General features: G+C 42.7%; 1 protein-coding gene across 7 annotated transcripts in view; it reads left to right on the plus strand.

The window, feature by feature from the left end:
• Window positions 1-17356, plus strand: part of dalrd3 (DALR anticodon binding domain containing 3) — a 77207-nt gene that overhangs the window by 36011 nt on the left and 23840 nt on the right. For 2 of the 7 annotated variants that reach the window (XM_043707628.1, XM_043707629.1), the window contains exons 1-3: window positions 5118-5367; window positions 13639-13940; window positions 16271-16566. In XM_043707628.1, coding sequence (XP_043563563.1) covers window positions 5176-5367; window positions 13639-13940; window positions 16271-16566 — 790 coding nt within the window. In that variant the 5' untranslated portion in view covers window positions 5118-5175. Of the gene's footprint in view, window positions 1-5115; window positions 5368-5387; window positions 5717-7611; window positions 8472-13638; window positions 13941-16270; window positions 16567-17356 lie in introns of those variants that run through there. The other 5 variants (XM_043707632.1, XM_043707630.1, XR_006314254.1 and 2 more) reach the window with 4 other exon arrangements.

Below are 17356 nucleotides of genomic sequence, written 5' to 3' on the forward strand. Positions count from 1 at the left end.
ATTTCCCTCCCCATCCCTATCCACTTTCCACAAATACCTTTCCCTCCACAACTACCTGGTCAAGTCCATGCCCCCCAACAATCCACCCTCCCCTCCAGGCACCTTCCCCTGCCACTGCAGGAATTGCAACACCTCCATCCAAGGCCCCAAAGGAGCCTTCCACATCCATCAAAGTTTCACCTGCACTTCCACATACGTCATTTATTGTATCTGTTGCTCCCGATGCAGTCTCCTCTACACTGGGGAGACTGGACACCTTCTAGCAGAGCGTTTCAAAGAACATCTCTGGGACACCAGCATCAATCAGCCCCACTGCTGCGTGGCTAAACATTTCAACTTCCCCTCCCACTCTGTCGAGGACATGCAGGTCCTGGGCCTCCTCTGCTGCCACTCTCTCACCACCTGGAGGAAGAACGCCTCATCTTCCACCACGGGACCCTTTAACCCTGTGGCATCAATGTAGACTTCACCAGTTTCCTCATTTCCCCTTCTCCCACCTTACCCCAGTTCCAACCTTTCAGCTCAGCACCGTCCTCATGACCTGTCCCATCTGTCAATCTTCCTTCCCACCAATCGGATCCACCCTCCTCTCCGACCTATCATCTTTACCTCCACCTCCATCCACCTGTTGCACTCTTAATTACCTTCTCCCCAGCTCCACCCCCTCCCATTTATCTCTCCACCTCCGAGGCTCCCAGCCTCATTCCTGATGAAGGGCTTTTGCCTGAAATGTTGATTTTCCTACTCCTCGGATGCTGCCTAACCTGCTGTGCATTTCCAGCACCACTCTAATCATGACACTGAGGTCTGCATTCAAGTACTACCTCCTCCAGAGTCGTGTCATCATATAGTTGAATAAGCTGAATGAAAATTTAGAGTCAAAGAGTGTTTAAAGCACAGAAAGAGTTCCTTTGGCCCATCATTCCATGTCAGTCACCAAGCACCTAATGACCCATAGCCTTGTATGCTATGGCATTTCAAATGCTCTTCTTATATAGTTCTTAAATGCCTTGAAGGTTCCCACCTCTACCACCTTTTTAGGCACTTTTACAGCACCACAAACAGACCCTTCAATCCAACTCATCCATGCCAACCAAGTTTCTGAAATGAAACTAGTCCCACTTGCCTGCATTTGGCCCTTATCCCTCTAAACCTTTCCTATTCACATACCTGTCTTAATGTCTTTTGAATATTTTAACTGTACCTGCATCTACCACTTCGTCTGAAAGTTCATTCCACATACAAGCCATCCTGTGTGTAAAACAGTTGCCCCCCCAGCACCTTTTTAAATCTTTCTCCTCTCACCTTAAAACTTTGTCCCCTTGTCTTGAACTCCTCTACCTTATGGAAAGAATCTTTGCTATTCACCTCATCTGTGTTCCACATGATTTTATAAACCTCTGTAAGGTCTCCCCTCAGCCTCCTATGCTCCAGTGAAAAAAGTCCCAGTCCATCCAGCCTTTCCTTATAATTCAAACCCTCTAGTCCCAGCAGCATGCTGGTAAATCTTCTCTGAATCCTCTCCAGAGGGTTAATATGCTTCCCATAGCAGGGCAACCAGGACTGTACAAAATACTCCAAATGTGGCCTCACCAACATCCAACAATTTTGATTTCCATTTGTGTCAGATCTCCAACATCCGCAGTTTTTGTCTAATATTCCTGGTGGATCTTTCTTCCAGTGCAATCACATCCCTTTGGGATCTTGCAGCCTTCAGGACTCAATATTGAGTTCAAAAATGTTAGAACCGGAACACCTCCTTCCATGTCTTTTACCCATTCCCACACCAATGTCAGTCATTAAATGGCTTTCTTTCATCACAGCCAATGCATTTTTCACCCCCACAGCCCCCATTATGACCTATCCAACTTCTCTTCTTAAATGATGAAAATGAAGATGATGGAAATCTGAAGCAAAATCAAAAATTTCTGAAGAAACTCAGCAGGACTGGCAACATCAGTTGAAAGAAAACAGACTTAATGTTTCAAGTTCAAAGACCCTTCAACAATCCCTCCGCCTAACGTTTTTCATTTCTCTCTGGACTGTCTTCACCTATCTGTTCACTCCTTGACCCCCCACTTTCCCACCCCGTCACCAAGATAAGAACAATAATAAACAGGAACAGGAGTAGGTCGTCCAGGCCCTCAAGCCTGCTCCACCATTCAAGAGGTAAAAACAAGGACTGCAGATGCTGGAAACCAGAGTCTAGATTAGAGTGGTGCTGGAAAAGCACTGCAGTTCAGGCAGCATCCGAGGAGCAGGAAAATCGGCGTTTCGGGCAAAAGCCCTTCATCAGGAATAGAGGCAGAGTGCCTGCAGGGTGGAGAGATAGGGTCATGGCTGATCTGACGTTCCTCACAATCACTTTCCTGGGTTTTCCCCGTAACCCCGATTCCCTGACTGATCAAAAATCTCTCATTCTCAGCCTTAAAGATACACAAGGGACTTGTTCAGTATTATAATCAGCTGGGACCATACCATTTCTGTACTGTAAATAGTTCTGGTCTCCACATGCCAAAAATAATAGAGAGAGACATCTGTAGTAACTTGAAAATAAATGTTTACTAAAATGAGATCTGAGCGAGAGACCCATCAGAAAAGTGGAACAGTTTGAATTTTTCTGTAGAAAAGAGAAGATTGAAGGGTAAGCTGCTGAAAATATTTCCACTTATGAGGGAAGATCAGAAAGGGACATTAAGATAACCACTAATAGATCCAATAGGGAATTCAGAACAAACTTTGTTACACTAGAATGGTGAATATATGGAAGCCATGCACATAATATATGGAATATATGAATATATGGAAGCCATGCATTTGAAGGGTATATGTTGATAGGGTTAGATAAAGAGTCTTGGGAAGAGGTTTGTGTTGATCATAGGCTCTGCAATAGATCTTTTGATTCAAATGACCTGTTTCATGTTTGAAATGCTTCTGAAAGTTATGATTGAATCTATTTCCACCAGCATTTCAAGCAATGCCTTTTCGACCAATATCATTTCTTGCATTAAAAGAAAATCCTCCTCAAAGTCCATCACCAGAGGTCAACATATCAACACAAGCAGATGTTAGAGTAGTTAAAACCATCTAAGAATAAGGATAATTAAAAATAAGTGCTTGTCATGTGTTCATTCATTGAGGCTCAGAAACCAGTTAGTATAGGGCTCTGGGTTGTGTCAAACAGAGACCTAGGGGTGCAGGCATATAGTTCCTTGAAAGTAGCGGCACAGGTAGTAGGGGTGGTGAAGTAGGCATTTGGCAAGCTTGCTTTCATTGATAGAACATCTGGTATAGGAGTTGAAACATTATATTATGGCTGTACAAGACATTGTTAAGGCTACATTTGGAGGAATACAAATCTGGTCACCCTGCTATTGGATGAATTTTATTAAACTGGAAAACGTGCAAAAAGTATTTACGTTAAAGATCTCCAGTCCAGAAGGTTTGAGTTATCAGGAGAGGCTGGATAGGTTGGGACATTTTCCCTGGAGTGTCGGAAGCTATGAGGTGTCCTTAAAGAGGTTTATAAAATCCATAGCAACCTGAATGGTCCCTCTACACAGAAACACGAGGCTTCAAACAAAAATAAACTCTGGAATTAGAAATAATCTCAAAATATTGTCTCCACTATAAAAAGAAAATGTCTCCTTTTGGGTTTTGTAGATAAGGTGAATAACCAAGGGTAGGTGAGTCCAAAACCAGAGGGCACAGGTTTAAGGTGAAAGGAGAAAGATTTAGAAGGGGCCTGAGGGGCAACTTCTTTCCAAATGATGGTGTGTATATGGAACAAGCTGCCAGAGTAGTGGCAGGTACAATTACAATACTGATAAGACATTTGGACAGGTACGTGGATAAGGAAGAAAAACCAAAACAATTGTGGATGCCATAAATCAGAAACAATTATAGAAATTGCTGGTAAAGCTCAGTTGAACTTGCAGCACCTTCGGAGCGAAATCAGAGTCAACATTTTGGGTTTAGCTCTGAGGAAGTGTCACTCAATCTGAAACATTAACTCTGATTTCTCTCCACAGATGCTGCCAGACCTGGTGAGCTTTTCCAGCAATTTCTGTTTTTGTTATGGATAAGGGAGGTTTGGAGCTAAGACGTTTCCCCTGGTTCAGAAACCTGTAAACAGGGGACACCATTGGAAAATAAGTGAAATACCATTTAGTACCGAGGTGAAGTGAATTTCTGTAACTGAGAGGATTGTGAACCTTTGGATTTCTCTGCCACAGAGGGCTAAGCTTAGCCTTTGACTATAAAGAAAAGTAGTATATTTTCATTGCTGCTGTCAATTCTGAAATAGGGACTCAACACGTTAGCTCTGCTTTCTTTCTCCACAGATGCTTGAGTTTCTCCAGCATTTTTTTTTGTTTCACATCCATCGTGCAGGCCAGAACTGCTTACAGTACTCCATGTATATACTTGAAACAGATGTGTTCATTTTATAGTGGGGACAGGACTTTGAGATTATTTGTGTTTATACTTGAAAAGAGTTTTTTTTAATATAGTGGAGGCAGGATTTTGAGATTATTTCTAATTCCTGGGGTTTCTTTTATTGTTTCACATCCTTCCTATAGGCCAGAACTACTTACAGTACTCTGTGTAGAAACTTGAAAAGAGATGTTTTCATTTTATAGTGGGGCAGGACTTTGAGATTATTTGTGTTTATACTTGAAAAGAGTTTTTTTTAATATAGTGGAGGCAGGGTTTTGAGATTATTTCTAATTCCAGGGTTTCTTTTATTGGTTCACATCCTTCCTATAGACCAGTACTACATACAGTACTCCTTATGTATATACTTGAAAAGAGATTTTTTTTATAGTAGACATGATTTTGAGATTATTTGTGTACATAGTTGAAAAAGGACTTTTTTAATCGTTTTTTGAGATTATTTCTAATTCTGGGGTTTTATTGTTTCACATCCTTCCTATAGGTCAGAACTGCATAACTCCATGTGTGACTACTTAAAAAGAGATGTTTTCTTTTTATAGCGGAGGCAGGAATTTGGGGTTATTTCTGACTCCAGGGTTTAATTTCAATGTTTGAAGCCTCTTGTATCTGTGCAGTGGGACCACGCAGGTTGCTATGACAACCAGCCCCGCCAGAACCGGAAGTTGCCGGGTGACCCGGAAGCGGTACACTGCCTCCTCACGGGGCTGAGGGTCCGTTGTGATGGAGACCGCGGCCTTCGCTCCGGAGTTCAGCCTCGCCACCTGCTCGGCCGCACTGGAGGCGGCGCTGCGGGGCCCGGGCCGCGCCCCTGACGGCCGGGTCTGGTTCAAGGAGAGCAGCGGGCGCAACCTGAAATGCCGGGACTGGATAGCGCCTCGAGCGGCCCTCAGCAAACTTTACCCGCGGGGCCAGGTGGGGCGAGAGGAACTAGGCCGTGAGCCTGGGGGGGGGGGAAAGGGTAAAAAAAAATCTCATAGCCCCCACCCCCGCAAAAACAAACACACAAAATCCACTTTGACCAAAAATAAGATGAGGCAACACTCTTGCATCCAAAGGCAAAGGGCGAGTTGGAGCTGGGATTATTTCCACTGGAGTCAGAGAGTTCACTAAATGAAGATTTTCAGAGATTCACTTCGATATGATCAGGAGCTTGGATGTCAGCAGAATGCCTGCAAATCGATTGGTGGTAGAGGGGCCGAGTGGGCTGCTCGTGTTCCCAAGACTGTTTTCCTCCGGGCGGGGAGAGGCTTTGGATAAGGGGGTAATTGATTTCAAATCGTCCAAGAGAGTGAGAAGTGCCAGGAGAAATTCGCTTGAGCACACTTTGTAAATCCAGGAAGCATGCTGTGGCTGCCTGGCTCACATTGATCCGGATATCTGTATGGCCCAGCTCGCATTGATCAGGATATCTGCATGATCTGGCTCACATTGATCAGGATAACTGTATGGCCTAACTCCCATTGATCAGGATAACTGTATGGCCTAGCGCACATTGATCAGGATAACTGTATGGCCTAACTCTCATTGATCAGGTTATCTGCATGATCTGGCTCACATTGATCAGGATAACTGTATGGCCTAACGCTCATTGATCAGGATATCTGCATGATCTGGCTTACATTGATCAGGATAACTGTATGGCCTAACTCACGTTGATCAGGATATCTGCATGATCTGGCTCACATTGATCAGGATAACTGTATGGCCTAACTCTCATTGATCAGGATATCTGCATGATCTGGCTCACATTGATCAGGATTTCTGTATGGCCTAGCTCACATTGATCAGGATAACTGTATGGCCTAGCGCACATTGATCAGGATAACTGTATGGCCTAACGCCCATTGATCAGGATAACTGGCCTAAACTCGCATTGATCAGGATATCTGTATGGCCTAGCTCACATTGATCAGGATATCTGCATGATCTGGCTCACATTGATCAGGATATTTGTATGGCCTAGCTCACATTGATCAGGATATCTGTATGGCCTAGCTCACGTTGATCAGGATATCTGTATGGTCTAGCACACATTGATCAGGATATCTGTATGGCCTGGCTCACACTAATCAGAATATCTGTATGACATTGTCCATATTGATCAGGGAGAAAGTGAGGACTGCAAATGCTGGAGATCAGAGCTGAAAATGTGTTGCTGGAAAAGCGCAGCAGGTCAGACAGCATCCAAGGAGCAGGAAAATCGACGTTTCGGGCATGAGCCCTTCTTCAGATTCCTGAAAAAGGGCTCATGCCCAAAACGTCAATTCTCCTGCTCCTTGGATGCTGCCTGACCTGCTGTGCTTTTCCAGCAACACATTTTCAGCTCTGATCTCCAGCATCTGCAGTCCTCACTTTCTCCTAGAAGATTTTAACCTACTGCGAATCCTATTGCAAGGATGCCTTACTTGAAGAAGCTTTCTTCCTCCCTCTACAAGGATTTCAGTGAGTCCCTCTCTCACTGCACACCCCAGGTTTCCTGAAGAAGGGCTCATGCCCGAAACATCGATTCTCCTGTTCCTTGAATGCTGCCTGACTTGCTGCGCTTTTCCAGCAACACATTTTCAGCCCCCATATTGATCAGGATATCTGTATGGCCTGGCCCATATTGATCAGGATATCTACATGGCCTGGCTCACATTGATCAGGGTATCTGTAGGGCTTGGCGCATATTGATCAGTGTGATTTAGCTCACATTGATCAGAGTATCTGCATGGCCTGGCTGACTGGTCCAGTTTCTAGCAACCCCTGTCATTCAGCATTTTGACTTGGGCTAGATTTCTCTCTGTCATTTTCTGATCTGGGGACCATTTAGAGATTTGTTGAGGGGCTGGGTGCGTAGAGTAAACTACTTGCAGACACTGAGCATAAGCTGTATAACTAAAAGTCCTTTGTCACTCTGCCAATCCAACTGATTGAAAATCAAAATTTGACACCCCCATCACTACCACCCATTTCAATAACTGACCACTGGGTAGAACTGTGTCATTTGGCTCCTAATTATGGGTTTACCCATAGTGCATGGAATGCAGCTGTTCAAGGAGGCAACTTGTCACTAATATAAGGATATTAACTTAGGTTCAGACTTATTGCTAAGGGGAGCCTTTGAGGGTGGAAAATAATCAGCTAGTTCTGTTGCTGGGAAATTGGAACATACTGGTCACCTGAGTTTTTTACAGTGTTTTTGGCATTGAAATATGTTGTTTAATAATGTATTTGAGGCAGAAACTATTTTAAAAATTAAAGTTTGTGTATATGGGTGACATAGGAAGATACAGCAAACATGAGAGACAAGAATTAATTTTAGATTGTGCTGTCAAAGAGTAACTAGACTTCTGATCTTTTCAGTAGACCAGCTTTCTATTAGAATACGTGATGTTTGCTGTTGCAAGTACAAAATAAGTGGTGATCATTATTCACATAACTCAGTACCCTTCTCTTTAAGACATCTCCAATACAGTAGATGAATATGTCCCAATCAAAATTGTACATGTTATTGACAGTACAATTTTGTTTTAGTGCCTCACCATATTTAATGAGTGGTTTAGACAGCAGCAGTATCATAGACATGTATGTTCAGCATCTGTGATGGAAAGCAGTTGGACAAGTTATTTTTCTTGAGGGTAGTCTTATAGGTTTTTTTATAGGGTTTAAGTGATACCTTTGGCAAATGTTGGTAAAAATATTACTTGTTGAAGATGCTCCCATTGGCTCATTAGTTATATACACATCCCATTATGATATGAACCCTGTTTATCCAGAAGTCCATTAGATGATCCACTTCAGCCTCCTCCTTCAGCTGCCAGCTCTACTGATGTCAGCCTTCAGCCAATTTGATTAATTTTCCATGATATCAAGAAACTGTTGAAAACACTGAATACTCAAAGACAATAGGCCTGAACAGCATCCCCACTGTAGTGCCACAGAACTGTGCTGCAAAGCTAGCAGCACCCCACATCGAACTATTGTGATTTAGTTCCAGCACTGTCAACTACTTGTTAATGTGGAAAACTGTTCAGGTATGTCCCACACAGAAAATGAAGAAAAATCAAACTATCTCCATCTACTGCAAATCAGAGATGTTCATGACAGTGCTGTCATGTGGCATATATACTCAGCAACTGCTGACCAGAGCTCACTAGGTTTCGTTGGGATAAGTCAGTTCCAGACCTCATTACAGCTTATCAGAACATAAGAGCTTAATTCCAGAGGTGAGCTGTGATTGACTGCCCTTCATCATATCATGGCAACATTTGATTAAGTGTGACTTCAAAGCAAAATTACAGACAGTGGAAATGATTAGTTGGGATAATATCTAAACACAAAGGCAGATGGTTGTTGGAGACAACAGTAATTGTATTATAATTGTTTTATCACTGGACTGTTAATTCAGAGACCTAGATAATGATCTGGGGATGGAGATTGAATCCTGCCACCGCAAATGGTGAATTTTGAATTCAATAACAAAAAGTCTGGAATTAAAAGTCTAATGGTGACCATGAGTCCATTGTCGATTGTTGGAAAAACCCATCTGGTTCATTCATGTCTTTTAGGGAAGGAAGCTGGCTTACATGTGCCCTCAGACCTGCAGTAATGAGGTTGATAAATGACGGAGAGAGAAATCTGGCCCAGCCAATGATGCCCTCATCCTATGAATGAATAAAAAAAAGACAGTTATCTCAATCCCAGAGTATTTCTGCAAGAGTTCCTTAGGATAGAATCCTGGGTCCAACCAACTAGCTGCTCAATCAGTGGCCTTCCCTCCAACATATGGCCAGAAAGGGTGTCACTCTGTGCAGTGTTCAACCTTTCAGAAGTTTACAACTTCTTAGAAACTAAGTAGCTGACAATGATTGGGTCCCGGACACTACCTTGAGTAAGTCCTGCATAATACTGTGAGCAGTTTTGATCTTATCTAAGGAGGCATTGGAGGCAGTCTGGAAAAGGCTTGTGTGGTTGATCCCAGGGATGGAGGGACTGTCTTAACAGCAGAGATTGAGTAGTTTGGGCCTGTACTTGTTGGATTTTAGAAGAATGAGAGGTGACCTTATTGAAACACAAGATACTTAGGGGAGGTTAGAGAGTGTATGTGGAAAGTTTGTTTTCCCTGTGGGAGAGTTGAGGACCAGAAGACATAATCTCCAGAATAAGGGGTGGGCGTTTGAGGCAGTGATGAGGAATCTGTGGCATTCTTTACTGCAGGCTGTAGAAGCTGGCTCATTAATTATCTTCAAGCTGAGATCGACACATTTTTAATTGGTCAGCAAATCAAGGGCTATGGGGAAAAGGCAGGAAAGTAGAGTTGAGGATTATCAGTTGAGCCATGATCTCATTGCATGGCAGAGCAAATTTGAAGGGCTCAATAGCCTACACTTTATGATCATTGACCTGGGACTAAGAACATTGGTTTTCAAGAAACCACAACCCAGCTTCCTCATTCATGAATAATAAGCAGAGAAGGAGAAGGTACCATTTTTGATCCTTCAGTTAAATTAACTGATTAGAGCACAAAAAATAGAAGCAAGATTAGACCATTCTGCCCATCGAAACTGCTCAGCCATTCAGAACAAACATGGCTGATCTTCAGCATCAACTCCACATTTCTGCCTGCTTCCCACATCTCTTGTGATGTCCTGAGAGACGAAGACCTATCTAGTTAAGCCTCAAATATATTCAATGATGGAATATCCACAATCCTCTGGGGTAAAGGATTCCAAAGATTCACAACCCTTTGAATGAAGAAGTTTTACCTCAATTCCACCCTAATATGTCAGTCCCTTGAAATTGTGCCCCATGTTCTAAATTCCCTAGCTAGCAGGAACAAACTCTCTGTATCGTGTCTCAATCCTCTTGAGCATCTTGCATATTTCAGTGAGATTGCCTCTCATTTTTCTTAACTCCAGAAAATACAGACCCACTTTGCTAAGTGTCTTATTATCAGCTTATGGGATGAGGGTTGTTCTGTGTTCTGAAGCTTTACTGTACTGCCTTCAATCCTACGTCCTTCCTTTATTTAGAGAACAACAAGAACAGATCACCACATTCCACCATACTCGGATGTTCTTTCAATAAAAGCAGTTTGTTTTAGTCATGTCTTGCTGTACCTGCTTGGTCACTGAATGTTCCTTGTATGGTTATATCCAAGTCCCTCTGAACATCAACATTTACACGTTTCACTTATAAAAATGTTTTCCCTTTCTATTCCGTATTTCCAAAGTAATTTGAGGGCTGTAATTAAATTACCTGCCACCACAGGTTAAGAAAAGGGGAGGAATAAAGAAATCAAGGTTCCTACTATTGCATACTGTCCAATGGCTCCTGTAGATAACTGAGCATGTATATATAGACTTTGGGTGAGAATGTATGCCAGGTAGTCACAGGAAGGCTACCTCTTCTATGTTCAGGCAAACAATGTTTTTCACTTGAAAGGTTGGCATGCGGAAGGTAATGGAGGGTTTAGTTTGGTATCAGGCATTGCACCACAGCTTGAATAGATGCTTTTCAATCAAGAAACTGCACTGAGACAAGAAGTGGGAATAGAAACATAGCTCCTGGCAGTGAATCAGCAAGGACTGGATAGAAGAGGTTAACCAGCTTTCACTGAGTTTGCCACTCGGCAAGTTAGAAAACACCTGGGACTGTTTCAGGCACTTGTGAATCATACAAATTGTCAGATTGTTAGAAAACCTATTACAGTCAGTTCACAAGAATGTTTTGCAAGTTTACTGAATATTCTCACGTTTTAATTTCAAAAGAAAATTGGATGGCCAGTAGAGGGAAATAAACTTGCAAAGTGATAGGAATAGATTGGAAGAATGTGACTGAGTTTCTCCACATGAGTCAACACGGATTCAATGGGCCAAATGGTTTTCAGTGTCGTGATAACTATTGACTCTGACAACCACCACGGCAAAGTAATCAAAGATTGTTCTGCTAAAGGGTGCAATAGTATATCAAAATGAAATCACAGTTGGCAATGTAAGTTCAATTCAGGTTTTATCAGATACAAATGAGCATTTGATAATAATGCAGGCATTAATTTCTCTAAACTCAGGGAATTTTGTGCTGCAGGTGTTTTCAACAGCACTTTTGACCAAGGGAATACAGTTAGATTGAGTTCCAGCAATGTGCTTTTTGACAACAAAGCATAACTTCTCATTTTAAAGAAACAAACAAACCAAGAGATTAAATCATTTCTGTCACATCCCCATTGCAAAAAACCTCTCTGGTCATCTGCAGTGAACCTGGAGAATACTGAATGTCATTTGCTGGCAATTTAGCCACTGGGCGATAAAACAGACGAGCAAGAATCACTGCAAATCTTGGAGTGGTTTGTCACATACATGTCTCTGGGTCAAAAGGTTCAAGTCCCTCTGAGGTTTGAAGATATAAGTCAAGGCTGATAACTTCATTGCGAGATGAGAGTGCTGCACTGTTGAATGCGTTGTCTTTTGGATGAGGTGCTAATTTGAGTGCACCTCTGCTTCTGGGAGAGTCTAAAAATTCCATGGCTGCATTTTGAACAAGAGTTTTATACAATCATAGTGGGGATGAATAGCTAAGGTCTTTTTCTCAGGTAGGAAATCCAAAACTGGTTCCAGAGGAAGTGGTGGAGGCTGGTATAATTACAACATTTAAAAAACATCTGGATGGGTACATGAATAGGAAGGGCTTAGATGGGTATGGGCCAAATGCTCGCAAACAGGATTGGGGCGGCATGATGGCTCAGTGGTTAGCACTGCTGCCTTACAGCACCAGGGTCCCAGGTTTGATTCCAGCCTCGGGCATCTGTCCGGGTGGGTTTCCTTCCACAGTCCAAAGATGTGCAGGTCAGGTGAATTGCCCATAGTGTTAGGTGTATTAGAGGGAAATGAGTCTTCAGTGGGTTGGTGTGGACTGGTTGGGCCGAAGGGCCTATTTCCACACTGTAGGGAATCTGATATCTGGTTGACACATCCAAGTTGGATAACTGAGTTCTCCCTGGTGCCCTAGCCAATATATATTCTTCTATCAACATCATTGCTATTTATGGGAATGTATTGTGCCAATTGCTACCATGTTTCCTGCATTGTAATAGTGATTACATTTCAAAAGTATTTCAAAGTTGTTTGAGATTTTCGATAACTGTGAAAGGCACTAATACACATGCAAACCCTCCTTTGTGATTAGGAACAAGGGGTATGGGTGGGTTGCGCTTCGGCGGGGCGGTGTGGACTTGTTGGGCCGAAGGGCCTGTTTCCACACTGTAAGTAATCTAATCTAATCTAAAAAAATTTCAAAAGTATTTCAAAGTTGTTTGAGATTTTCGATAACTGTGAAAGGCACTAATACAAATGCAAACCCTCCTTTGTGATTAGGAACAAGAACACCAGCCGATCATCCATACTTGCACTTTTTCTCCATCCCCTGCACCTAGCATAGTTCTTATATCTGATCTTGCCTTCCCAATAGAAAACAGCATCAGAGCAAAAGAATCACATCTGCCAAGTGAAGTGCACTTACCAAAATCAACCACATGGTGGATCCCAAAGCAAACACAAGGCCATACAGCCACTTGTTTTAGCAATATTTGAAAGGGAGTGCGGTTCAAATATTTTCTTCTTTAAAAAAAAATGTAGTGATGTCAGCCATGTTTCACACCAAATTATGTTCACACGTCACTCCTATGATTGCTGACCTGCACGTTCTCCAGTTAATCTGCAACATCTTGATTTTAAAATGTTCAAAAAAATCCTTATTTTCAAATCCATTACCTCCTTTTTGTCATTGTAATCTGTTCTGGCTGTGAAACCCTCGACAATGACTGCAATTCTGAATTCTTGCACATCCCCTCAATTGTAAACCATTCCACCACTGGTGGTCATTCCCTCAGGTTGATAGACCCTAAACTCTGAAATTGCCTTCCTAAATCTTTCTTGTTTCTGCTAAAATTCTCCTTATATCCTCTTTCCTTGCCCATCAACCCAAATTTCCCTACGTGGTCAAATTATGGCATCAAATTTAGCCTGATTGAGCCTAAGAGACAAAGCAGAGCTTTGCCCTAACCTTTATTCAAGCTTTCAGCTCAACTTTCCTGATGCCAGATAGAAGCTGGACTGCTCAGCATGTTTCTGATTGTCTGTTCAAATTGTTATCCCTTCAGATTCAAAATAATTATAAATAACCAAAGTCTTCAAATGCTTTCAGGTTCCCGAAGACCTCATAGAAAGGTTGTTGTCAGAGTACCGCCACCGTCTCTACATTCAGAGCTGCAAGCAAACAGGCAATGGGCTGATGCTTCTTCTGGACCATCCTGCCCTTTTCACACAAGTCCTGGGCAACATCCTTCTCTATACAAGACCTCTGAAAGTTTTGTCAACAAAGAAGAAATGTGTGATTCTTAACTGTGCACCTTTACAGGGGAATAAAGGACCTGAATCACTTACAGTTAGTCACTTACGAGCTATCTTATTGGTGGACCACCTGGCCATAGTGTTAAGGCAACAAGGGTAAGTTTTACTTCAATCACCTTCTCAATATGCTCACTTACAATGGACTCGTCTCCCAAAAGCTTCCGTTCTGCAAAACTTAATAGCGATTGATTGTACTCTACAAGGCAAGCATTGGCACTAATATTTAAAAACACTGTCACCTTCTATGTTATGTCAAAATATTAAGTAATGCAACCATTATGATTATTAATCCATTTAAACAGCTTAATTCATTTTTAACATTGTTAATGACTGGATTGAAATACAACAAAAATTATTTGCAAACATCTTAAACCAAAGAAAATGCAATTGCAGAGCTCTTGAAAATCCTTTTCGTTAATCAATCCACAGAATCTGACAAAGCTCGAGGACTGTCAGTGCCAAAAACCTGAATCGACGTTTCGGGCATAAGCCCTTCTGACGAGGGATCCACACCCCCCACCAACCCAACCTCCACTCCCGGCACCTTCCCCTGCAACCGCAGGAGGTGCAAGACTTGCGCCCACACCTCCCCCCTCACCTCCCTCCAAGGCCCCAAAGGAAACTCCCATATCCGCCACAGATTCACCTGCACCTCCACACAATCATCTATTGCATCCTCTGCACCCGATATGGCCTCCTCTATATTGGGGAGACAGACCGCCTACTTGCAGAGCGTTTCAGAGAACACCTCTGGGACACCCGGACCAACCAACCCAACCACCCTGTGGCCCAACACTTCAACTCCCCCTCCCACTCCACCAAGGATATGCAGGTCTTTGGACTCCTCCATCGCCAGACCACAACAACACAACGGTTGGAGGAAGAGCGCCTCATCTTCCACCTAGGAACCCTCCAACCACAAGGGATGAACTCGGATTTCACAAGTTTCCTCATTTCCCCTCCCCCCACCCTGTCTCAGTCAAATCCACCGAATTCAGCACCGCCTTCCTAACCTGAGATCTTCTTCCCGACCTCTCCGCCCCCACCCCAGTCTGACCTATCACCCTCACCTTGACCTCTTTCCACCTATCACATTCCCGACGCCCCTCCCCCAAGTCCCTCCTCCCTACCTTTTATCTTAGCCTGCTGGACAAACTTTCCTCATTCCTGAAGAAGGGCTTATGCCCGAAACATCGATTCTCCTGTTCCCTGGATGCTGCCTGACCTGCTGCACTTTTCCAGCAACACATTTTCAGCTCTGATCTCCAGCATCTGCAGACCTCACTTTCTCCTCAAAAACCTGAATGTCAAGGAATTGGTGCATTCAGGAGCGGGGAAGGAAATCAGATATTTTGTGACCCATTCATATCTAAATCATCCTTTGCCTCTAGTTCTGTTCCCTTTCATTTACAGTTATACGGTGTGCAAGTTTGAGACTCTTTTAATCCCTGCAGGAGCTTTAAACAACATATTTAATCCACCAACAATTCTGTTCATTTCTACATCTACAATATCGTCTGCATTCAAGATCTTTGTTGTCACTGCTTCTGGCCTTCTCTTGCTGGCTTCCCAAATCTCATTCTACACAAACATCAGAATTTGAAATACTGATTTGCAAACTGCCTTTACCTAATCTGCTTTTGCAACCCCTACTATTTTTTACCTGCTCATACTCTGGTTCTTTGCATCTTGTCTCCTGTACAGCCCTATCCCTTTGCAGTGATTCTCAGGCATGAGACATTCATCTCTCACCCCAATTATTTGGAATTCTTTCCTCCCAACCTCTTCAACCAACGATTCTGGATGTTTGCTAACATCTTCAAATAAAGGCCAATGTTGGGTCTGATGTAGTTTTTTTTTGACACTGCTAATGTTTGCTTTTCTGATGTACATTTAATTACAGGTTCTATATAAATGTTTGCTCTTGTCCCAGTTTATATAAAACTGATTGGAGTCAATTATATGTGTTGTTGTAGTTCTGGGATTCAGTGCTTTTGATTAGGACGGTGGCTCAATGGTTAGCACTACTGCCTCATAGCGCCAGGAACCCAAGTTTGATTCCACCCTTGGGCAACTGTCTGCATGGAGTTTGCACATTCTCCTCTTGTCTGTGTGGGTTTCCTCCGGGTGCTCCGGTTTCTTCCCAGCGTGTGCAGGTTAGCTGGATTGGCCATGTTAACTTGCCCATAGTGTCCAGAGTTGTGTAGGTTGGGTAGATTAGCAATGGGAAATGCAGGGTTACAGGGGTGGGTTTGGGTGGGGTGCTCTTCGGAGCTTGGTGTGGACTCAATGGGCTAAGTGGTCTGCTTCTGCACTGTAAGGATTCTATGAAAAACATTTAGTGACCAATAATATTTTGTGTTGGTACAGCCTATGTATTTTTGGTGCTTGAATTTCTTACTTCTAAACAACCTTTATTTCTTTAGCTGGGATGTGCATGTAACACCAAATCTTCCTCTAAGAACCTCTGTCGGCAACTTTCTGAAATTATTGAGAGTCACTTGGCCATGCACCCAACAAACCACATCCAACGAGGAAACAGTTTCCAGCTACAAGGAGATTCTGTCAGAGTCAATTTATACACAGCTCGGGAAGGATAAGGCTTCTTCAAACCACGTGCAGCATATACTGCCAAAAGATGCTTTGTTCAAGGTGCATTTAAAACAGTTTGTGAAGGACAAAGAGCTAGAAGGTTATGATGCCAACTTGGATATGGCTTTGGGTATGTTCTGAAATTACTCTTTAAAAAAACCGACATGTATTAGAGTTCCACTTCTTTGTTTTTTTCCTAAAATGAGAACATAACAATGAGTGGGAACAGAATAGCATGAAAACCTCTTTGCCTCTGAATAATAGAAATTGAAAGATAGCCTTTGCAAATATTGATTTCATATGCAAAGTGCAATATCCTAAAAATGGCAGTTAAAAAGCAGTATTAAAAAACAATCAGGCATTATTCAGCTTACAGTTTATAAGCTATTGAATCACCTAATGGATAATTTGAACATGGACTGATGCAAATTTCACTATATGCAAAAATAGAGTGAGACTAATCTACAAATATTGAACTGGAGGCACCCAAGTATCAAAACCTAGGGAATGTTTTTCAGAAATGTTTTTTTGAAACTCATCCATGGGATTTGGGTATCATAGAACATTACAGTGCAGTACCGGCCCTTCGGCCCTTGATGTTGCGCCCCCTGTCATACTAATCTGAAGCACATCCCACCAAACTATTCCATGTACGTCCATATGCCTGTCCAATGACGAATTAAGTGCACTTAAACTTGGCGAATCTACTACCGATGCAGGCAAAGCATTCCATACCCTTACTACTCTCTGAGTAAAGAAACTATCTCTGACATCTGTCTTAAACCTATCTCCCCTCACTTTAAAGTTGTGTCCCCTCGTGTTTGTCGTTCCCATACTTGGAAAAAGGCTCTCCCTCTCCACCCTATCTAACCCTCTGATTATCTTGTATGTCTGTATTAAGTCACCTCTCAACCTTCTTC

The sequence above is a fragment of the Chiloscyllium plagiosum genome, chromosome 18 (genome assembly GCF_004010195.1).
Source record: "Chiloscyllium plagiosum isolate BGI_BamShark_2017 chromosome 18, ASM401019v2, whole genome shotgun sequence".
Taxonomy (NCBI): Eukaryota; Metazoa; Chordata; class Chondrichthyes; order Orectolobiformes; family Hemiscylliidae; genus Chiloscyllium; species Chiloscyllium plagiosum.